Below are 15,754 nucleotides of genomic sequence, written 5' to 3' on the forward strand. Positions count from 1 at the left end.
CCGAACATCAAAAGCATATTTCATGTTTCTACTCAGACTATTTTTACTTTCTTTATATTTTTTATCCCACGATTTTGTAACCCATTTTTTCACCCAGTGTCAATTATCTAATATAATCCTGGGCTCGAATCTACACTCCCTCCGCCAACCTGGGGAGAGCAACGGACTGACCTCATGCTTCCGTCAATGCATGAGGAGTCCAAACCACTTCTTTTCACCTGACAGGGTGAAGGCCCTTTTGCCAACCCCATATGGGCGCTGGTGACGTGGAGGAGAGAACACACCCCCAGCGCCCACAGCGGGAATCGAATCCAGGACCTTCTAGCTGTGAGGCTAGAAGGCTAGAAGACTTTTTTTTAATGAGTTGATACTCCACTTTAAAAGGAAGCATTCACAGTTTGTTTGTTTTTTATTTGCCTGAACCCTAGATACATTTTACAAAGGCTGCTATCTTTGTCCACCTGTAGTCCAGCAATACATAATCTTACTTAAACTGTAAACCTAAACATAACTTAACACTTCCTAAGGTTGAGCATCAAAACAATACTTAAAATGTTTTTATTAGCACATACATTACATTTCATAGTCACTCACGGCAGTTGCACCTGGGTTAAGATCAGGAATAGGGTTAGGTTTTGGCACCGTTTTACTGGGGTTAAGGTTGGGAATAAGGTTAGGTTGAACCATTTAAGCATAGTTCACTGAGGTTACGTTTAGGAATACTGGCTGAGCAGTTCTGCTGTCTGTGCGCCCCGGGGTAACGGTTTTGAGGCAAGCTTTCCAGTATTCTTCCAAAATAATGAAAATATTGAAGGTGTTTTAGATTTTAATTTTAGTTATAGAGGGCAATTATAATGTATTAAGGCTCGTTAGGCAGGGGAACATTTTCGAAGGGGGTGTGCACTTTGAGAACCACTACTCTATGACAACAGTAGTTGTCTTATTTGCTCAGGTTTTTGCCTACTAGTTGACACAGCCAGCCATCAGCGTCATTGCAGCCTGTCGACACAGAATCTGGGTCAGCCACGACCCCTGAGCTACACAACTACTATACTCGCATACTGTACTGTCATACAGCCATAATGAACTGTTTGGGTGTGTGTGTGTGTGTGTGTGTGTGTATGTGTGTGTGTGTGTGTGTGTGTGTGTGTGTGTGTGACTGTGTGTGTGTGTGTGTGTGTGTGTGTGTGTGTGTGTGTGTGTGTGTGTGAGAGAGAGCATGCACATGCATTGCTCAAGGCTGTTTTGCAGTTGCAAAGAGATTGCAACATGGGAAGAATGTATGTGTACCGAATTATGTACATGCAACAGTGGCCCTCAGATTTTTTTACTTAAGTAAAAGTAGTAATACCACAATGTGCATAAATATGTATGGAACTCGCCAACACGAGTATGTAAATGCGGCACAACATTGGGAAACAACATAAGATTCGCGGTGAACATTGTTTCCTAAATAGCAGTCTCTAGTTTACACTACTGACATCAATACAAGAATAATATGTTGCTGTCGGGCAGAAACCTCTTATCTTCATATTTAAACTTTGTGTTATTTTTCGGAAATTAATGCCCAACTCGATCATACTACGGCGTCACACAAAAGCATCAAAAGAAGCAGATATACAAGCTCGAAACATGGCCCGATGCGGGCCGCTTTGATCTTGTAGATCTGCTACTTTTGCCATTTGTGATTTTTAATCCTGAAATGACACACTTTTGGACATGAGGTTTCCACACGACAGAGACGAATAATAACTAGATGGGTTCCTGAAGCATTATCATATCTGTCGCCTGTCGGGTAGAAAACTTGCATATCCATGTTTCAACTTTTTATTATTATTATTTATTTATATTTTTTGTGAATATGCCCTACTACTTAGTGTATGTAGCCAATCCAGTAGCTCACACGTGTTGCGTGTTGGGAATTTATAGATCGGCTTTTGGAAACATTTTGAAAGTGAAAGTGGTTAAGTGTATCTGTGGGCTTTTAAAAAGAGCTTGTGCATAAATAACAACCCCAATAAATAACTACATTAGAACCATTGGAATTTGATCTGATACTTTGTGTCCTCCAATTTCCTGAGAAGTTACAGTTCTTCACACACAAGGTTTCCACTCGGGAAGTGATGTAAATACTGATATCTTCCCCAAATGCCCAGGACTATAGTCAATATAAAAGCATGCTAGGGAGTCACACTGTTCCTTTGAAAAAAGCTCTAATTCTAACTATGCCTCGAGGAAAACAGTAAATGACTAATCTCTTAGCCTAGGCCTGGAGCTGTTTGTCCTTAGCCAACAACTTGTTGACTGTGAAATAAACATTGTATTGCAAAACAGAGCTGTGTAGGCGACAGTGGATTGCGGGCCAGACAGCCAAGCAGCACATTAACGGCCTCATTTCAACACTCCTCCAAGGCATGGAGACCTCTCTGTGAGCGGGCCAGCATTAACAGGGTTTAGAGAGACACTAACGCAATACTCTCAAAGTTCAAACTTTGGAGGGTCAGTGCAAGTGCATTTGTGGGTGTGTGTGGTCTCTCTGTACCCATTATCCTTTCCTGACCAAGTGTGAATCCAACATTGTACACAGTTAAACCTGATATCGGTCAGAAACGTCCTCTCTCCGACTTTTAAACCTTTGTGGGGTTTTTTTTTTCATTCCATAAATTAACGATCATACTACAGCATCACACAAATGCATCAAAAGCATCAGATCCGCAAGCTCGAAACGCTGTGCGAAACGGCGTTGGTAGATCTGATACTTTTGCTACTTTTAAATTTGAATCATAAAGCGGAACAGTTTTCGACACATGAGGTTTCCACCCCAAAGAGAGACGACCATTGTTAATACATTGTATTTATAAGGCGCCTTTCAGGGCACTCAAGGTCGTTGTATATCAAGCTCTACAATTTGTCTCCTCGATCACCCACCCCAGCGACAAGATGTCTTGTCTAATAACGTCTAGAGCGTTTGTTCCAGAAGAGGAATGAACTGACGGGGGGCTGACAGAGGAAGAGCGACTGACTGCAGATGAGAAACAAAGGGTGAGTGTGAGAAGATGTGTCTTTTTTAAAAACCACAGCTGTGTCCTGCTTGGAGGTGGAGGAGAGGTTTGGTTGGGGAGAAATGAAATAAAAAAGGCGATAACACAATTCTTAAAGGTTCTTTGATATGATATAGATCATGCCTGGTATAAATATGAGCCGTCCAGGTTCCCTTACATCTCTTACGTGTTTCATAGCGCAGTAAAAGCGCGTGGCGATCCGCAGCGTTTGCAGCCTTTGCTGAACGTTACTCGATTTGGGGCGCGGGGGCGTGTCCTCTGGCGGGCGCTGCGGCTAAGAGAGAGGGGTGGGTGGGTGAGGGGAGGTGTCGGGGGTGGGTGGGGTGGGCGTTTTGGGGGGTGGGGCGGGGCAAGGGTGGGTGTTTGGGAGGGGACGTCGGGGAGGTGTAGGAGAGGAGAGAAGAAGGGGAGAGAGGAGAGAAGAAGGGGAGAGAGGAGGAGGAGGAGGAAGGAAGTTGGAAGTAAAGGCAGAGTGTTTAAGAGAAATACAGTGTACACAACTGGTTATGGAGACGACATGACACAGAGAGGAGGTCTGAAGTTGTGGCCCTGAACTCCCCGATCTCCAAGCCGCCCCAATGCCGGGAGAACACGGGAGAAGCAATGCCCTCCTTTATAGACAAGCACAGAGAAACTGACCACCTTTTGCATTGCCGCAACATAATGTGGATGTCATGGTACTGTAGATGTAAATGAAAAGAAAAACTGAAGAAGAAACAAAGGATCTATAAGCCGTAAAATTCTTGAACTGCTTTTTTTTTTCTTCAATCAGTCAAACAAACAAATGTCTCTTGAGAGCCATCAGTGATAGAAGAATGTGTGTGTGTGTGTGTGTGTGTGTGTGTGTGTGTGTGTGTGTGTGTGTGTGTGTGTGTGTGTGTGTTTTGTCTACTCTATGCCGTAAGCGTCGCTGGCATGGACACCTGGCCCAGCAGAGAAAAGCTGGCAGCCTGGCACATGTCCAGTGGGAAAGAAGCAGAACTCGGGTCCACTATGCTACGCCAGGCTCATTTGCATGGAGTGAACCTACTGAACCCCAGCACCCCGACTTTTAACAAAACTTTACACCATGGGGTCTTTGACAGGGGGTCCGGGACCCCTAGGGGCATCCTCAAAGTTACTAACAGGGGGGGGGGGTTGACGGTTTAGGTGGTTAAATGTCTGAAATGACACATGAACATTAATCCAACACGTTAGTGCTGTCAAACAAGTCTATGAAGCTTAGAAAAAAAGACAAGACGATCCAGGCACTCAAAAGTTAAAAAGAGAGAAAAGCCTTGCAACTGCCAACATGTTTCGACCATTGGTCCTTTTTAATTTAATAAAGGCTTTTCTCTCTTTTTAACTTTTGAGTGCCCAGATCGTCTCTCTTTTTTCTATGCCTTGATCCCGTTTTGATCCGTGTGAGCACCTTTTTACCATTATCACCTTTTTTATATCTCTGGTGAGCATCTGGTTATTCCCTCTTTATAAGTCTATGAAGCTATCCATGAAATCTATGAAGATCCTTCTCTTTGAATAGAGTCGCAGTGCGTCAGTTTCAGCGGAGAATGCGGCATTGACTGGCACTTGTTGAAATGGTCAGCGTCGTCGAGCTACATAAGTACAGATCACACACACCACGCCATGTTAAGAGTAGTTCACCCCAGAAATGTTCTATCAATTACACACGCCATGAAGCCTTTGATTCGTGGAGTTTGGGGGTTTCGAACGTTGAACCTATCGCTCCGGTTCGGTCTCTATCCTTTTATTACTCTATGGTTTCGTCGCATTCCTGAGCCAATAATTCGATGACCGGGTGGGCTGCTCAGTTGAGTAGGACTCTTTGAGTCACCCAAGAAAAGATCGTCTCTTTGAGTCTACCGGATAGACCACACCGGTCATCTAAATAGTTGGCTCAGGAGGAATGTGACAAAAAAAAATCTCCATGGATTCAAGGCCTCATGGGTGCGAAATTGATAGAAAATATATATTTGTGTGTGAACTACTGCTTTAAAGCCATGGACCCGCACCAGAGATGCCAGCCGGCCGGGGCATGGAGAGCGGAGCGTAAACAACAACAATAACAACAACAGTGGCAGCCAGCCAGCAGAGAGCTACAGAGCTGAAAGCTGCTACAGACACAGTGGCAGCCATAGACATAGAAAGGTAGACGGCTCTTTCGGCTCTGGGGCGAATGCTCTCAAGTGAGGGCAAGCTTCCTTGGTTGGTCCCAAGGAACGCAATGAAAGGAAGAGACGTGAGTCACGTGCCTGGAGGCCGCCATGACACTCATGTCCATATAACGGACTTCTGCCCTCAGTCACTCCAATTAATTGCAGTGGCGAATGAGGCTTTCGTTTTTTTTTTGCGGCTTTCACCTTTATTTATTTTTATTTTTATAGAGAGACAGACAGGAAATGGGGGAGAGAGATGGGGGAGTGACATGCAGACTCGGGCTAACGGCCAAGGTGCCCGGACCGCTGAGCCACGGCCCAGGCCCGAATGAGGCTTTCTATTGGACATAACCTTTCTATGTCTGTGGTGGCAGCAGCAGGCAGAGAGTTACAGAGATGGAAGTTGCTACAGGCGCTACTTCATAAAGCCCGCACGCTACAACAACAACAAGAATCACCTACAACAGCTCCTTGACCACATAAGATCGATGCACTTTTGGCGTACGACGGATAGCGAGAATAACCGATCTACAAGCTCACAAAGCCTTGTGATGCGATGCGTTTTTGAACTTGTAGATTGTCTATAATGACCTGCCCAAAATAGGGGTTAAAGACTATTCTATTTTTCCGGGTTGTTTGAGATCGTACATAAAAAGGTTCTTCTCAAATAGTATATATAGTATCTTCTAGATACTGGCTACACGCACTAAACACCATTCATTTCCATTAGCACAATCTTTCCAGCGGACATTTCTCAGCAACCGCCGTGCCGATGGTTTTCAACCGCTTGCCCAGAACCTTGGAATGTACGACATCAAACCCAAATATAAATAAAAGACAGAACTATCCTTTTAAAGCTGGGTTGCCCCCCAACCCCGGAACTAATCATGTGCAAATGGTTGGGCGCCCAGTGCCCCACATGAAAAAAGCATTGGTATGTTTAATTAAACTCATTTTTGTGTTTGAGCTTCTTGGAACCTAGAGTTATATGAATAAATGTGCCCTTACTGGATAAGACAAGCCTAGTCGCCATGGGGAGCAATGTTGTGTCATAAATAAAGAAAATAATAACAGACCATAAGCAGAGGAGTTGTAGTAGATGATTAATTGGATGAGTCACATAAGTCAACGGCAGTCCTGCTTTGTGAAATACTAGGCCCGCAGTAGACCGAGTTGACCTCGGAGCAATCCGCTGCCATTGGCCAGCTGCGCCCCGGGAGCACTAATTACCGGAAACCACATCTACTGTATATTTCGTGGTAGAAATACACCAAAACAAACAGGATGGATCAAATACTGTACATGTCATTTGTGAAGTAATAAATAGGACATGTCCACAACATGCAACATGATGCAGGGGGACACGGGTTCACACAATAGCCACAGATATAAAAAGGAGATACCATGCAATGTGCACACATACGCATGCATGGGAGGGAGTCAGTCATGCAGTCAGGAGAGAACTCTGCTGTGCTCGTGTGTGTGTGTGTGTGTGTGTGTGTGTGTGTGTGTGTGTGTGTGTGTGTGTGTGTGTGTGTGTGCCCGTGTGTGAAACAACAGCGGCACACACTGCATCGTGAGCAACCCACTCCCCCCCCAAAAAAATAAAAATAAAAATAAACAACAAACGCATATCCATATTCTACATGGCACAAACTACACAGACTACTGTTGTATGCTAATCCCCACTTAGTACAAGTGAAAATGCAACATATTTTGCAACGGTGCCAGTGCATCATCAGTGCGAGTTGCTGTGTGTTGTGCTTAGCTGGCATATTGTGTGTGTGTGTGTGTGTGTGTGTGTGTGTGTGTGTGTGTGTGTGTGTGTGTGTGTGTGTGTGTGTGTGTGTGCGCGTGCGTGCATGCATGTGTACGTGAGAGAAGGTATACTGTGTCCTGTGGAGAAGCAAGCTGTCACTTTTCCATTCTCTCTCATGTGATCTCTATACGCACTAATAGTCATTGTGTCTTTGAAGGTCGTTATCAAACCCTATAATGCCTATACTGTGTCTATATGTCTTTCGACAAAAGCAGCGATGACATCAGGGAAAGTCTGCTTTAAGGCAGGATTCCAGAGAAGAAGAGAAGATATAACCTCATTGTCAGACTATAGTGAAGAAACACGGGGAAGGTTGCCGTATATTAGATTAGTCGATGGGTGGCTCTTCCAAGACAGATCATCCATAGTGACTAATTAATAACATATAATGTAATATAATGGTTAGCAATTATTAATATGGCATCACAACCATTTTAACCCATTTTGGGCGGGAACCCCTTTTGGTGTTTAAAGCATTATGTTATACTGAGTGCCGCTCATAGCGCGGCACTCGGTGCCTATTCTGCTATTTTCGAAAAATCGTGAAAATGTGCCTCTAATATTTCAATAGTGAACATTTTAACTCAAATCTTTGCTTCTGGGGGGGTCAGGCACGCACGCACGCAGGCACGCACGCAGGCGCGCACGCGCACACGCACACGCACACGCACACACACACACACAGAGGGGGTTTAATCCTCAGGTGTTTTAACCCCCCCTCCATTCTATATTTAGCCTCTATTTAGATGTGTGTGTCTGTTGTGGGGGGGGGGGGGGATTCCCCTTGGAGTCTGCGCTATGCTCTGCTGCTTGCTGATTAAGCCCACCTATTACAGCACAAGGTCCAGTGGAAAGTTAAGACCTTTCACGGTCAAACCATGACCCTGCACAGAGTCTGACTATAATATTCACACACAGCCAGCCAGTCAAACAGACACCAAGGTTATTATAGCTTTCCTTTTTTTTCCTTTTTCATGTAGTCTTGACTCCACGTTTAGCTATTCCTGTTACTGTAGGTTTCTTTTATTTATTTTTAAGTGGGTTTGCTATTTTAGTTTAGTTTCTATTTTGTGAAAAAGGCTTATTTTGTGTTTGTTGTTGTTCTTTTTGTCAGGTGAAACCTAGCCTGGAACTCACCTATGCTTTTTATGGCATAGGCAGCTCCCGGCAGGATCCGCCGGGAGAAACTATGCGCAGCTGCACGACATGAGACTAATTACTTAGAGCGACAGAGAGAGAGAGGAGTGTGTGTGTGTACATGTGTGTGTCAATTTAACAAAGGTGCAGACGATCAGAAATCAGCAGAGAGTGAGAGATGTTTGAGCTACTCTATGCCGAATTGAAGTGGACTCGGACCCAGACTTTTTTTTTCTCCCTGGAAAAAAAACGTCTGGGTTTCCGAGGCTAGGTGAAACCTGACTAACAACAGCTCATGGAATGTAGAAGACCTAGTCATACATGAGTCATACTGAGGACATAGTCCTGATTGGCTGCCACACACGCTGCTGTCATGTATTGGTTACTCAGGTCACATGACAGGTAACAGGAAGCAGGTAACAGAAATCTTTAGAGACACCCAATGTTATGTAACGTAATGTTACGATTGAGACCGGCCGGTTGAGAGGAGCATTCGTTACTAAATAAGGAAACAAGTGCTTCTTTCACCTGACAAATATCACTATGTGATCATTTCTTTTTTTTGTATAATATGGGATAGTCTCAGTGGGGAAAGATTAAAAAAATTGTGAAAATAGCCGATCTACAAGCTCACATTGTGACATGTTGTGAGCTAAGACAAATATTGGATGCTGACAAATCTCTCTCTCTGTCTGCCAGTTTGTTTTGTAAAAACACAAAATACAGTTTCAGTATTGTGTTTTTATTTTTATTCCAATAAACTAAAAGGTTTTGTCAAATTCTAGTTTTGGTTATTTCGTTAGTTTTAGTTAACTATAATAACCCTTGCAGACAGACAGTAGTACACAGTGAACAATCTGCTGCTGGAAGTCATGTGGTTGAAGCATTTCCATGCATAGCATTAGTGTGATTATGGCAATAAGCTGGCTTTACGTGTTTTACTCGGAAGCCGTGCTTGTAAATACCATTGACATGCATTCTCTTAACCACTCCCGGGATCCCCCAGGGCTCCATAGTCTGCTAGTATGTGTTTCCCTCTACGATCAGTGGTTTTCAACCAGTGGTCCGGGACCCAATGGACCCTCATTAGACCTCTATTGAGAGGAGTAAAATGAACCCAAATGGACTATACAATTAGAGAATGTTAATACGAATAATAATTGTTATTTTGATCGATGTTTGCCTGTTATCTCTCCTACGGTACCAACATCAATACAGCATGGAATTGTGGACAAAATCTTATCTAATGGTAACAAAGTTCTCTAGTTTTGGGTCGGCAAGGCTAAATATCAAATGGTGGCTCAAATGCCGGGAAAAAATGTACCTAGATTTGAAAAGGGTTGAAAACCACTGCTCTACATCGAATCTCTTCGGCAAAATAATAACGATCTACAAGCTCACAAGTCACAATGTGCTAGCTGCGATGTGTTCATATGTTCGTGCTAGAAAAGGGTTAATGCTCTCTTAAGGATGTGATGGAAAACTCTACACATTTCCTGCCAGATTGTTCTGCATTTTCAACATAAGAGTTTCCATTCTTCATTTCGGTACACACGAAGAGCTTCCTCTTCAGTCCAAAGAAATGACTGTTGCCTGTCAACACGAGTGTTTGTTTGAGCACGTGTTGATGCAGACACGAAAACTAAATGAGCCAGGTGAAAAGTACACAATGCACTGAATCATCATCAGAAGAACCTAGATGTGGTTTCACATGATGGGAGCAGAATGGCCTTTAGATTGAAGAACAAAGCACTGTGCAAAGAGCTTTGTCCCTTTGGGTTATCAGAGCCCTGAACAATTACCTCACGATGTCGGGTCAATTAAGGAATATTACATGGGAGTGTGATGTGCGTGAACAGTGAGTTTTGGCACGACAGTTATGTGGTCAGGAACAAGGCGGAGGCCGAGTGTCGCAAGCGTCACCCTCAATTAAGCAACAGCTACCATCAAAATAAAACCATGTATTCATATCGTTTCTCTTTCGCTCTCTAAAAACAACCTTTTCCGCACGTGTTGTCTCTATTATTGTCTTTTTACCAGCATTGAGATGGTTTCTCATTATGAACACAGAGTTCATGAGTATAATTAAGATGCTCAATAGAAATACAAATTGTTTTAATGCCAGATTTAGCCACTACGTCTGCAAACTTCCCCATGCAAACTGCTTAGTCTAGCCAATGAGCCAGCTCTGCTCTGTAGAGACGCCGTCTGATCGGCTCTGCTTATTTTCATATTAGATTCATTTGGATTTCAAGTGTGCTGACATGCTCGTTTGAGCACAGGTAGAGAGCCTATTTCAACCAATTAGATTGCTTGGCTGGAACTACCTGTTGTATAGTAGCTGTCTTGAACCATACTCGCTAACAAACAGAGTACATACAGCATTTTTCACCCCTGTGTAAATTATCTAATGTGATCCTGGGCTCTACACACCCTCCGCCAACCCAGTCCCCATATATGGGGGACATGGGGAGAGCAACGGACTTGAACTCATGCTTCCTTCATGCCTGAGTGTCCAAGTTGCTCCTTCCCGAGTGGGAATCATACAGTATTTTTTATTCCAGAGAGTTATTCTTGAGTAAAGCGAGCCAGCTGCGATTTGTCCTGAAACTACTCTTGTCGGTACGTTGGGTCGTTTAAGTTCTAAAAACCCTGAGCGGAACTATTGCTGCCTCAGTGATTTCAATGACATCACTTTCTGGAGACACGTGGCTCTGTGACCAAACCACTCCATCAAACTCAAAATAACCTTCCTCTGAACTACGGTATGAAACAGTTCCCAGTGCCTTTGAACCACAAACTATGTTAGGCGCGTGCGCGCACACGCACACAGTTACGTCCAACCATCCCCTTGGCATGGTACAATCACTATACACTCCACAGGGAGGACTACAATACAACTCCACAGGGAGGACTACAATTCAATATGCACACACACACACACACACACACACACACACACACACACACACACACACACACACACACACACACACACACACACACACACACACACACACACACACACACACACACACACACACACACACACACACACACACACACACACACACACACACACACACACACACACACACACACACACACACACACGCACACGCACACACGCACACACACACGCACGCCACAAGCAGAGGGACTCATGGGAGACAGCCGAAGCACGGGTTGATAAGCAAGGAATAGGAAAGGGAAGGGATGGGGGGACACGACACACACACACACACACACACACACACACATATCACCAGAGCGTGCAGGAGGGCTGGACACAAAGAGAGAAGAGAGAGAGAGGGAGGGATGTGGCACAATGAGTGGCTGTAGGGATGGAGATGGATATCTGCTACTGTCATCCAGAGTGATGCCAGACGTTGGGGGGCGGTCCGTTTGGTTTGAGTGATGACAGTAGACTGGCAGTGGGCGGTGGTCAGTCAGCTACTGGAAGAAAAGCACAGACTCTCCCCCATGGCGTTCATATCGGACATGGAGTGGGGCGGGCAACTTCATCCACAATCAATGACTTTCATTTTCAGTGTTTTAGCTTGGTGGAGACGGTAGAGGATTGGGTGCGTGTGTGCACGTGTGCGTGTGCGTGTGTGTGTGTGTGAGAGAGAGAGAGAGAGAGAGAGAGAGAGAGAGAGAGAGAGAGAGAGAGAGAGAGAGAGAGAGAAAGAGAGAGAGACACCGGGAGAGGGGAGTGGTTAGGATGAGGTTAAACAGGTTAAAACGTTTGTGACTCAAGTAAGTATCAAGGTGTGTGCATGTGCGTGTGCGTGGGCGTGTGCGTGTGTTTGTGTGTGTGTGTGTGTGTGTGTGTGTCGCACTAACAAGTGAAAATGCAACACATTTTGCAACGGTGCCAGTGCATCATTAGTGCGAGTTGCTGTGTGTTGTGCTTAGCTGGCATATTGTGTGTGTGTGTGTGTGTGTGTGTGTGTGTGTGTGTGTGTGTGTGTGTGTGCGTACCTTCTCCTTGTCACTGGCCTCTCTCGCCACAGTGGAACCCTATACACCAAAGGCAGGAAAAATAATAAATGAGTCATGGTGTCTGCGATGCTGTTTGGGAGCATGATGGGGGATGCTTTCTTTCTTCTCTTCCTGACTCATTCCTGCCTTCTTCTGTCTCTGCATGTGAGGACCAAACTACCAAGGCCTGCCTTCTTCTGTCTCTGCATGTGAGGACCAAACTACCAAGGCCTGCCTTCTTCTGTCTCTGCATGTGAGGACCAAACTACCAAGGCCTTCTTCTGTCTCTGCATGTGAGGACCAAACTACCAAGGCCTGCCTTCTTCTGTCTCTGCATGTGAGGACCAAACTACCAAGGCCTGCCTTCTTCTGTCTCTGCATGTGAGGACCAAACTACCAAGGCCTTCTTCTGTCTCTGCATGTGAGGACCAAACTACCAAGGCCTGCCTTCTTCTGTCTCTGCATGTGAGGACCAAACTACCAAGGCCTGCCTTCTTCTGTCTCTGCATGTGAGGACCAAACTACCAAGGCCTTCTTCTGTCTCTGCATGTGAGGACCAAACTACCAAGGCCTGCCTTCTTCTGTCTCTGCATGTGAGGACCAAACTACCAAGGCCTGCCTTCTTCTGTCTCTGCATGTGAGGACCAAACTACCAAGGCCTGCCTGCAGCCATTTAGAAGTTTTATACTGTATATCGTAGCTGGCGGTCCCATGAGGTGTTACTGTCCACCCGATAAAGAGGATACGGTATATCTTGTGTCTTTATTCTTATTGTCTCCACCAGGCCGAAGGCATGGGGAGAGAGTATGTTTTGCACTCCGTCCGTGTGTGTGTCCGTCCGTCCGTGTGTGTGTGTGTCCGTCCTTCCTTCCGTCCGTCTGTGTACAGCTAATCTCCGGCACCGTTAACCCGGTCGATGCCAAACTTTGCACACACACTCCCTGGATGGCAACGATGAACCTCTGCCCCGCATTTTCCAGAACGGCCTGTTATAGCGCCACCATGAGGCAGCTTTTCACATTTTTACCTAAAACTGCACCGATCTGCGTGAAACGTTGCATGCACACTCCCTAGAGGCCAAGGACAAACCTTTGACCTGCAATTTCCGCATCTGCCTTTTATAGCGCCACCAGGAGGCCGACTTTTGTAAAACACATTTTTTTACATTACTCCTCCAGATTCTGTCCAAAAATCTCACAAATCGTTACACAGTATCTCTATGGTCATGTGCTCAAGTTGGATCTGTCCCATATTTCATATTCCATCCTAATTGGCTATAATTGGCTTTCAAAGTTTGCAAGATTGCCCCGTTTTGAACAATAGCCTCAAATCATGAACGCAGCATGCAATTTACGTGAAATCTTTCACACATTTTCTTACTAGGCTGAGGAATATATCCCACCCTTTTCACATTGGCCTGTTATAGCGCCACCAACAGGTTGATTTTTGCAAAACACATTTTTGGAACAAAATGCCTCAAATCATCCAATTTCCATCAAAGGCAAACATGTTTATATTACTCCTAAACATTTTGCCAAACATCTCACACAGTCCTATCCTCCTGGTGGAGACCTGTGCCCAGAAGGGCACTTCTTCTAGTTTTATATTGTTTTGCTTATAATTTAAAATGCTGATCCAAAATTGAGATCGACTAGCATAGAATCCAAGAATGATTCACTATGTCCGGGGATTTGTTTTCTCACGTCGCTACTCAAGTCTGGTAAGCCTCCTATTTAAAAGTCGGGAGGAAACAGGAGAAAACGGCCCGTGCGTGGCTTCTGATTGGTCGGTGAGGGGGTGTGGGTACAAGTCAAATAGTAGGACCCTGACCACACTGAGTAGAGGGTATTACACATGCATAAAGCGAGTGGCAAATCGAGAGGCAAAGTGAGTTTAACATAGTTTTAACCAATTTTAGGCGGGAACCCCTTTTTGTAACCCTATACCCTTCTGGACGGGAACCCCTTTTGGGGCTTCTGTACAGTATGTACAGTATTCAAAAAATGTGATGCTGCTATATAAATATTTGACGTTTTTCAGAAAACTTAAGGTCAGGAGAAGGTCAGGTTTAGAAGGTCCAAAATGGGTAAATGCAATCAGACAGGACTTTTCTGTTTGGATGTATTGATTGATTGATTGATTGAATAGTTTATTAGACAGAATGTATTAGGGCTTTCACTTCTTGTTGTTTAACCTATTATGATATTTGTACATTTAAAAACTGTGTACACTACGAAACCCCCCCCCAAAAAAACGCCTTTTTTTCAACTAGTCAACTAGTACCAACAAGGTCGACTAGTGGATTTACAGGTAGACTAGTTGAATAGTCGACTAGTTGCTTAAAGCATGTATAAACAGCAACAGAGTACAGTCAAACACTCAGCCCAAAATTGCGGTCTTGTTTCCATTTGGGCCCCATGCAATCGATTCATAGACATGACATGAACAATAACAACAACAATCTATATCATCACAGGTATAAACAACAAAAAATCTAATAGTCACAGTAAAAAATAAAACACTGCAAATACAGTGATGGGAAAAAGGAAGGGGGGGGTGATCATTTCCTCTGCCTTGGGCCTGCTGAAAGGTGGATTTTTAAAAGATGCAAGTGATCTGCATTTTTTGAGGGAGGGGGTCAGGGCATTCCACGCTTGGGTGGCAGTGTTGTAGAAGGAGAATTTACCCAGGTTTGTTTTGAAAGTGGGTGGTACCAGATCGTTGTATTCACTCCCTCTAGTTTTGTGTCTGTGGGTGTCCCTCACTTTATTGAGGCTCATTCATAGTCTGGATTTTTGGTGGTGGGGTGACCACCAAACTACAACATGACGTCACGAGCCGCGGTGAAGAGCAAACCACCGCCACCGCCCCAGCCCTTCTCTCTGTTTTTACTCACCACCACTCAACGTTATTTCAGCTCCGGTGGTCACCTCACCACCGGAGCGGTGGTCACCTCACCACCGAAAGTCCAGACTATGAATGAGCCTTTAGTCAGGTATGCGGGCACTGAGGGCAAGGTTGCATTTACAATGTTTTGTGTGAGCTGTCAAGGCCAGGAAGTCGTTTTTTGCCACTCAGTAGGCGTTCCCGCATAACTCATAAATATGATGATGATGTCACACACAAAAAATATCTGCCGAACGTAGCAATTCAGTCTGGATCTCAGTCTGGGGATCGACGGCATGGGACACAAAAATCTGTCTCATCAGTTGGGCTCGTCGTGTGATTTGAATTTGTGTCAGGGAGAAAGATTATCGGCTAGACAAGTCAAGGGCTGTAACAAACGTCAACAACAGTAATTTATTTCTCTGTGAACCTCCTTCCTTTGCCCCCTACCCTACCCCCCGCCCTCCCCTTACCTTGAGGTCGTATTTCTTGAAGACGGAGAGACGGTGGGAGAACACGTTGCGCGTGACGATCATGTAGGACTCGTCTCCGTCCACCGTGAGGCGGTACATCCCCAGGAACTGAGGCAGCAGCGTGTTGCCATGGCACTCCACGATGAACTGATGAAGAAAAGAAGAAAAAAAAACATCCAACTTTTCAGGACTTTTATCGCAAATTTGAGTCTACTAGGGCTGACCTCGATTAACCCA

At 44.8% G+C, this 15,754-nt stretch overlaps 1 protein-coding gene across 2 annotated transcripts in view; it reads right to left on the minus strand.

Moving 5' to 3' along the window:
- The window catches only part of pip4k2aa (phosphatidylinositol-5-phosphate 4-kinase, type II, alpha a), a 67,499-nt gene that overhangs the window by 9,941 nt on the left and 41,804 nt on the right, over positions 1-15,754 (minus strand). The window contains exons 5-7 of one of the 2 annotated variants that reach the window (XM_079490115.1): positions 15,518-15,664; positions 12,159-12,197; positions 3,229-3,336 (exon numbers count right to left, since the gene is read on the minus strand). In XM_079490115.1, coding sequence (XP_079346241.1) covers positions 3,229-3,336; positions 12,159-12,197; positions 15,518-15,664 — 294 coding nt within the window. The remainder of the gene's footprint in view (positions 1-3,228; positions 3,337-12,158; positions 12,198-15,517; positions 15,665-15,754) is intronic. The other variant, XM_079490116.1, reaches the window with a different exon arrangement.

This window comes from Electrona antarctica (assembly GCF_951216825.1).
Source record: "Electrona antarctica genome assembly, chromosome: 20".
In the NCBI taxonomy this organism is placed as follows: Eukaryota; Metazoa; Chordata; class Actinopteri; order Myctophiformes; family Myctophidae; genus Electrona; species Electrona antarctica.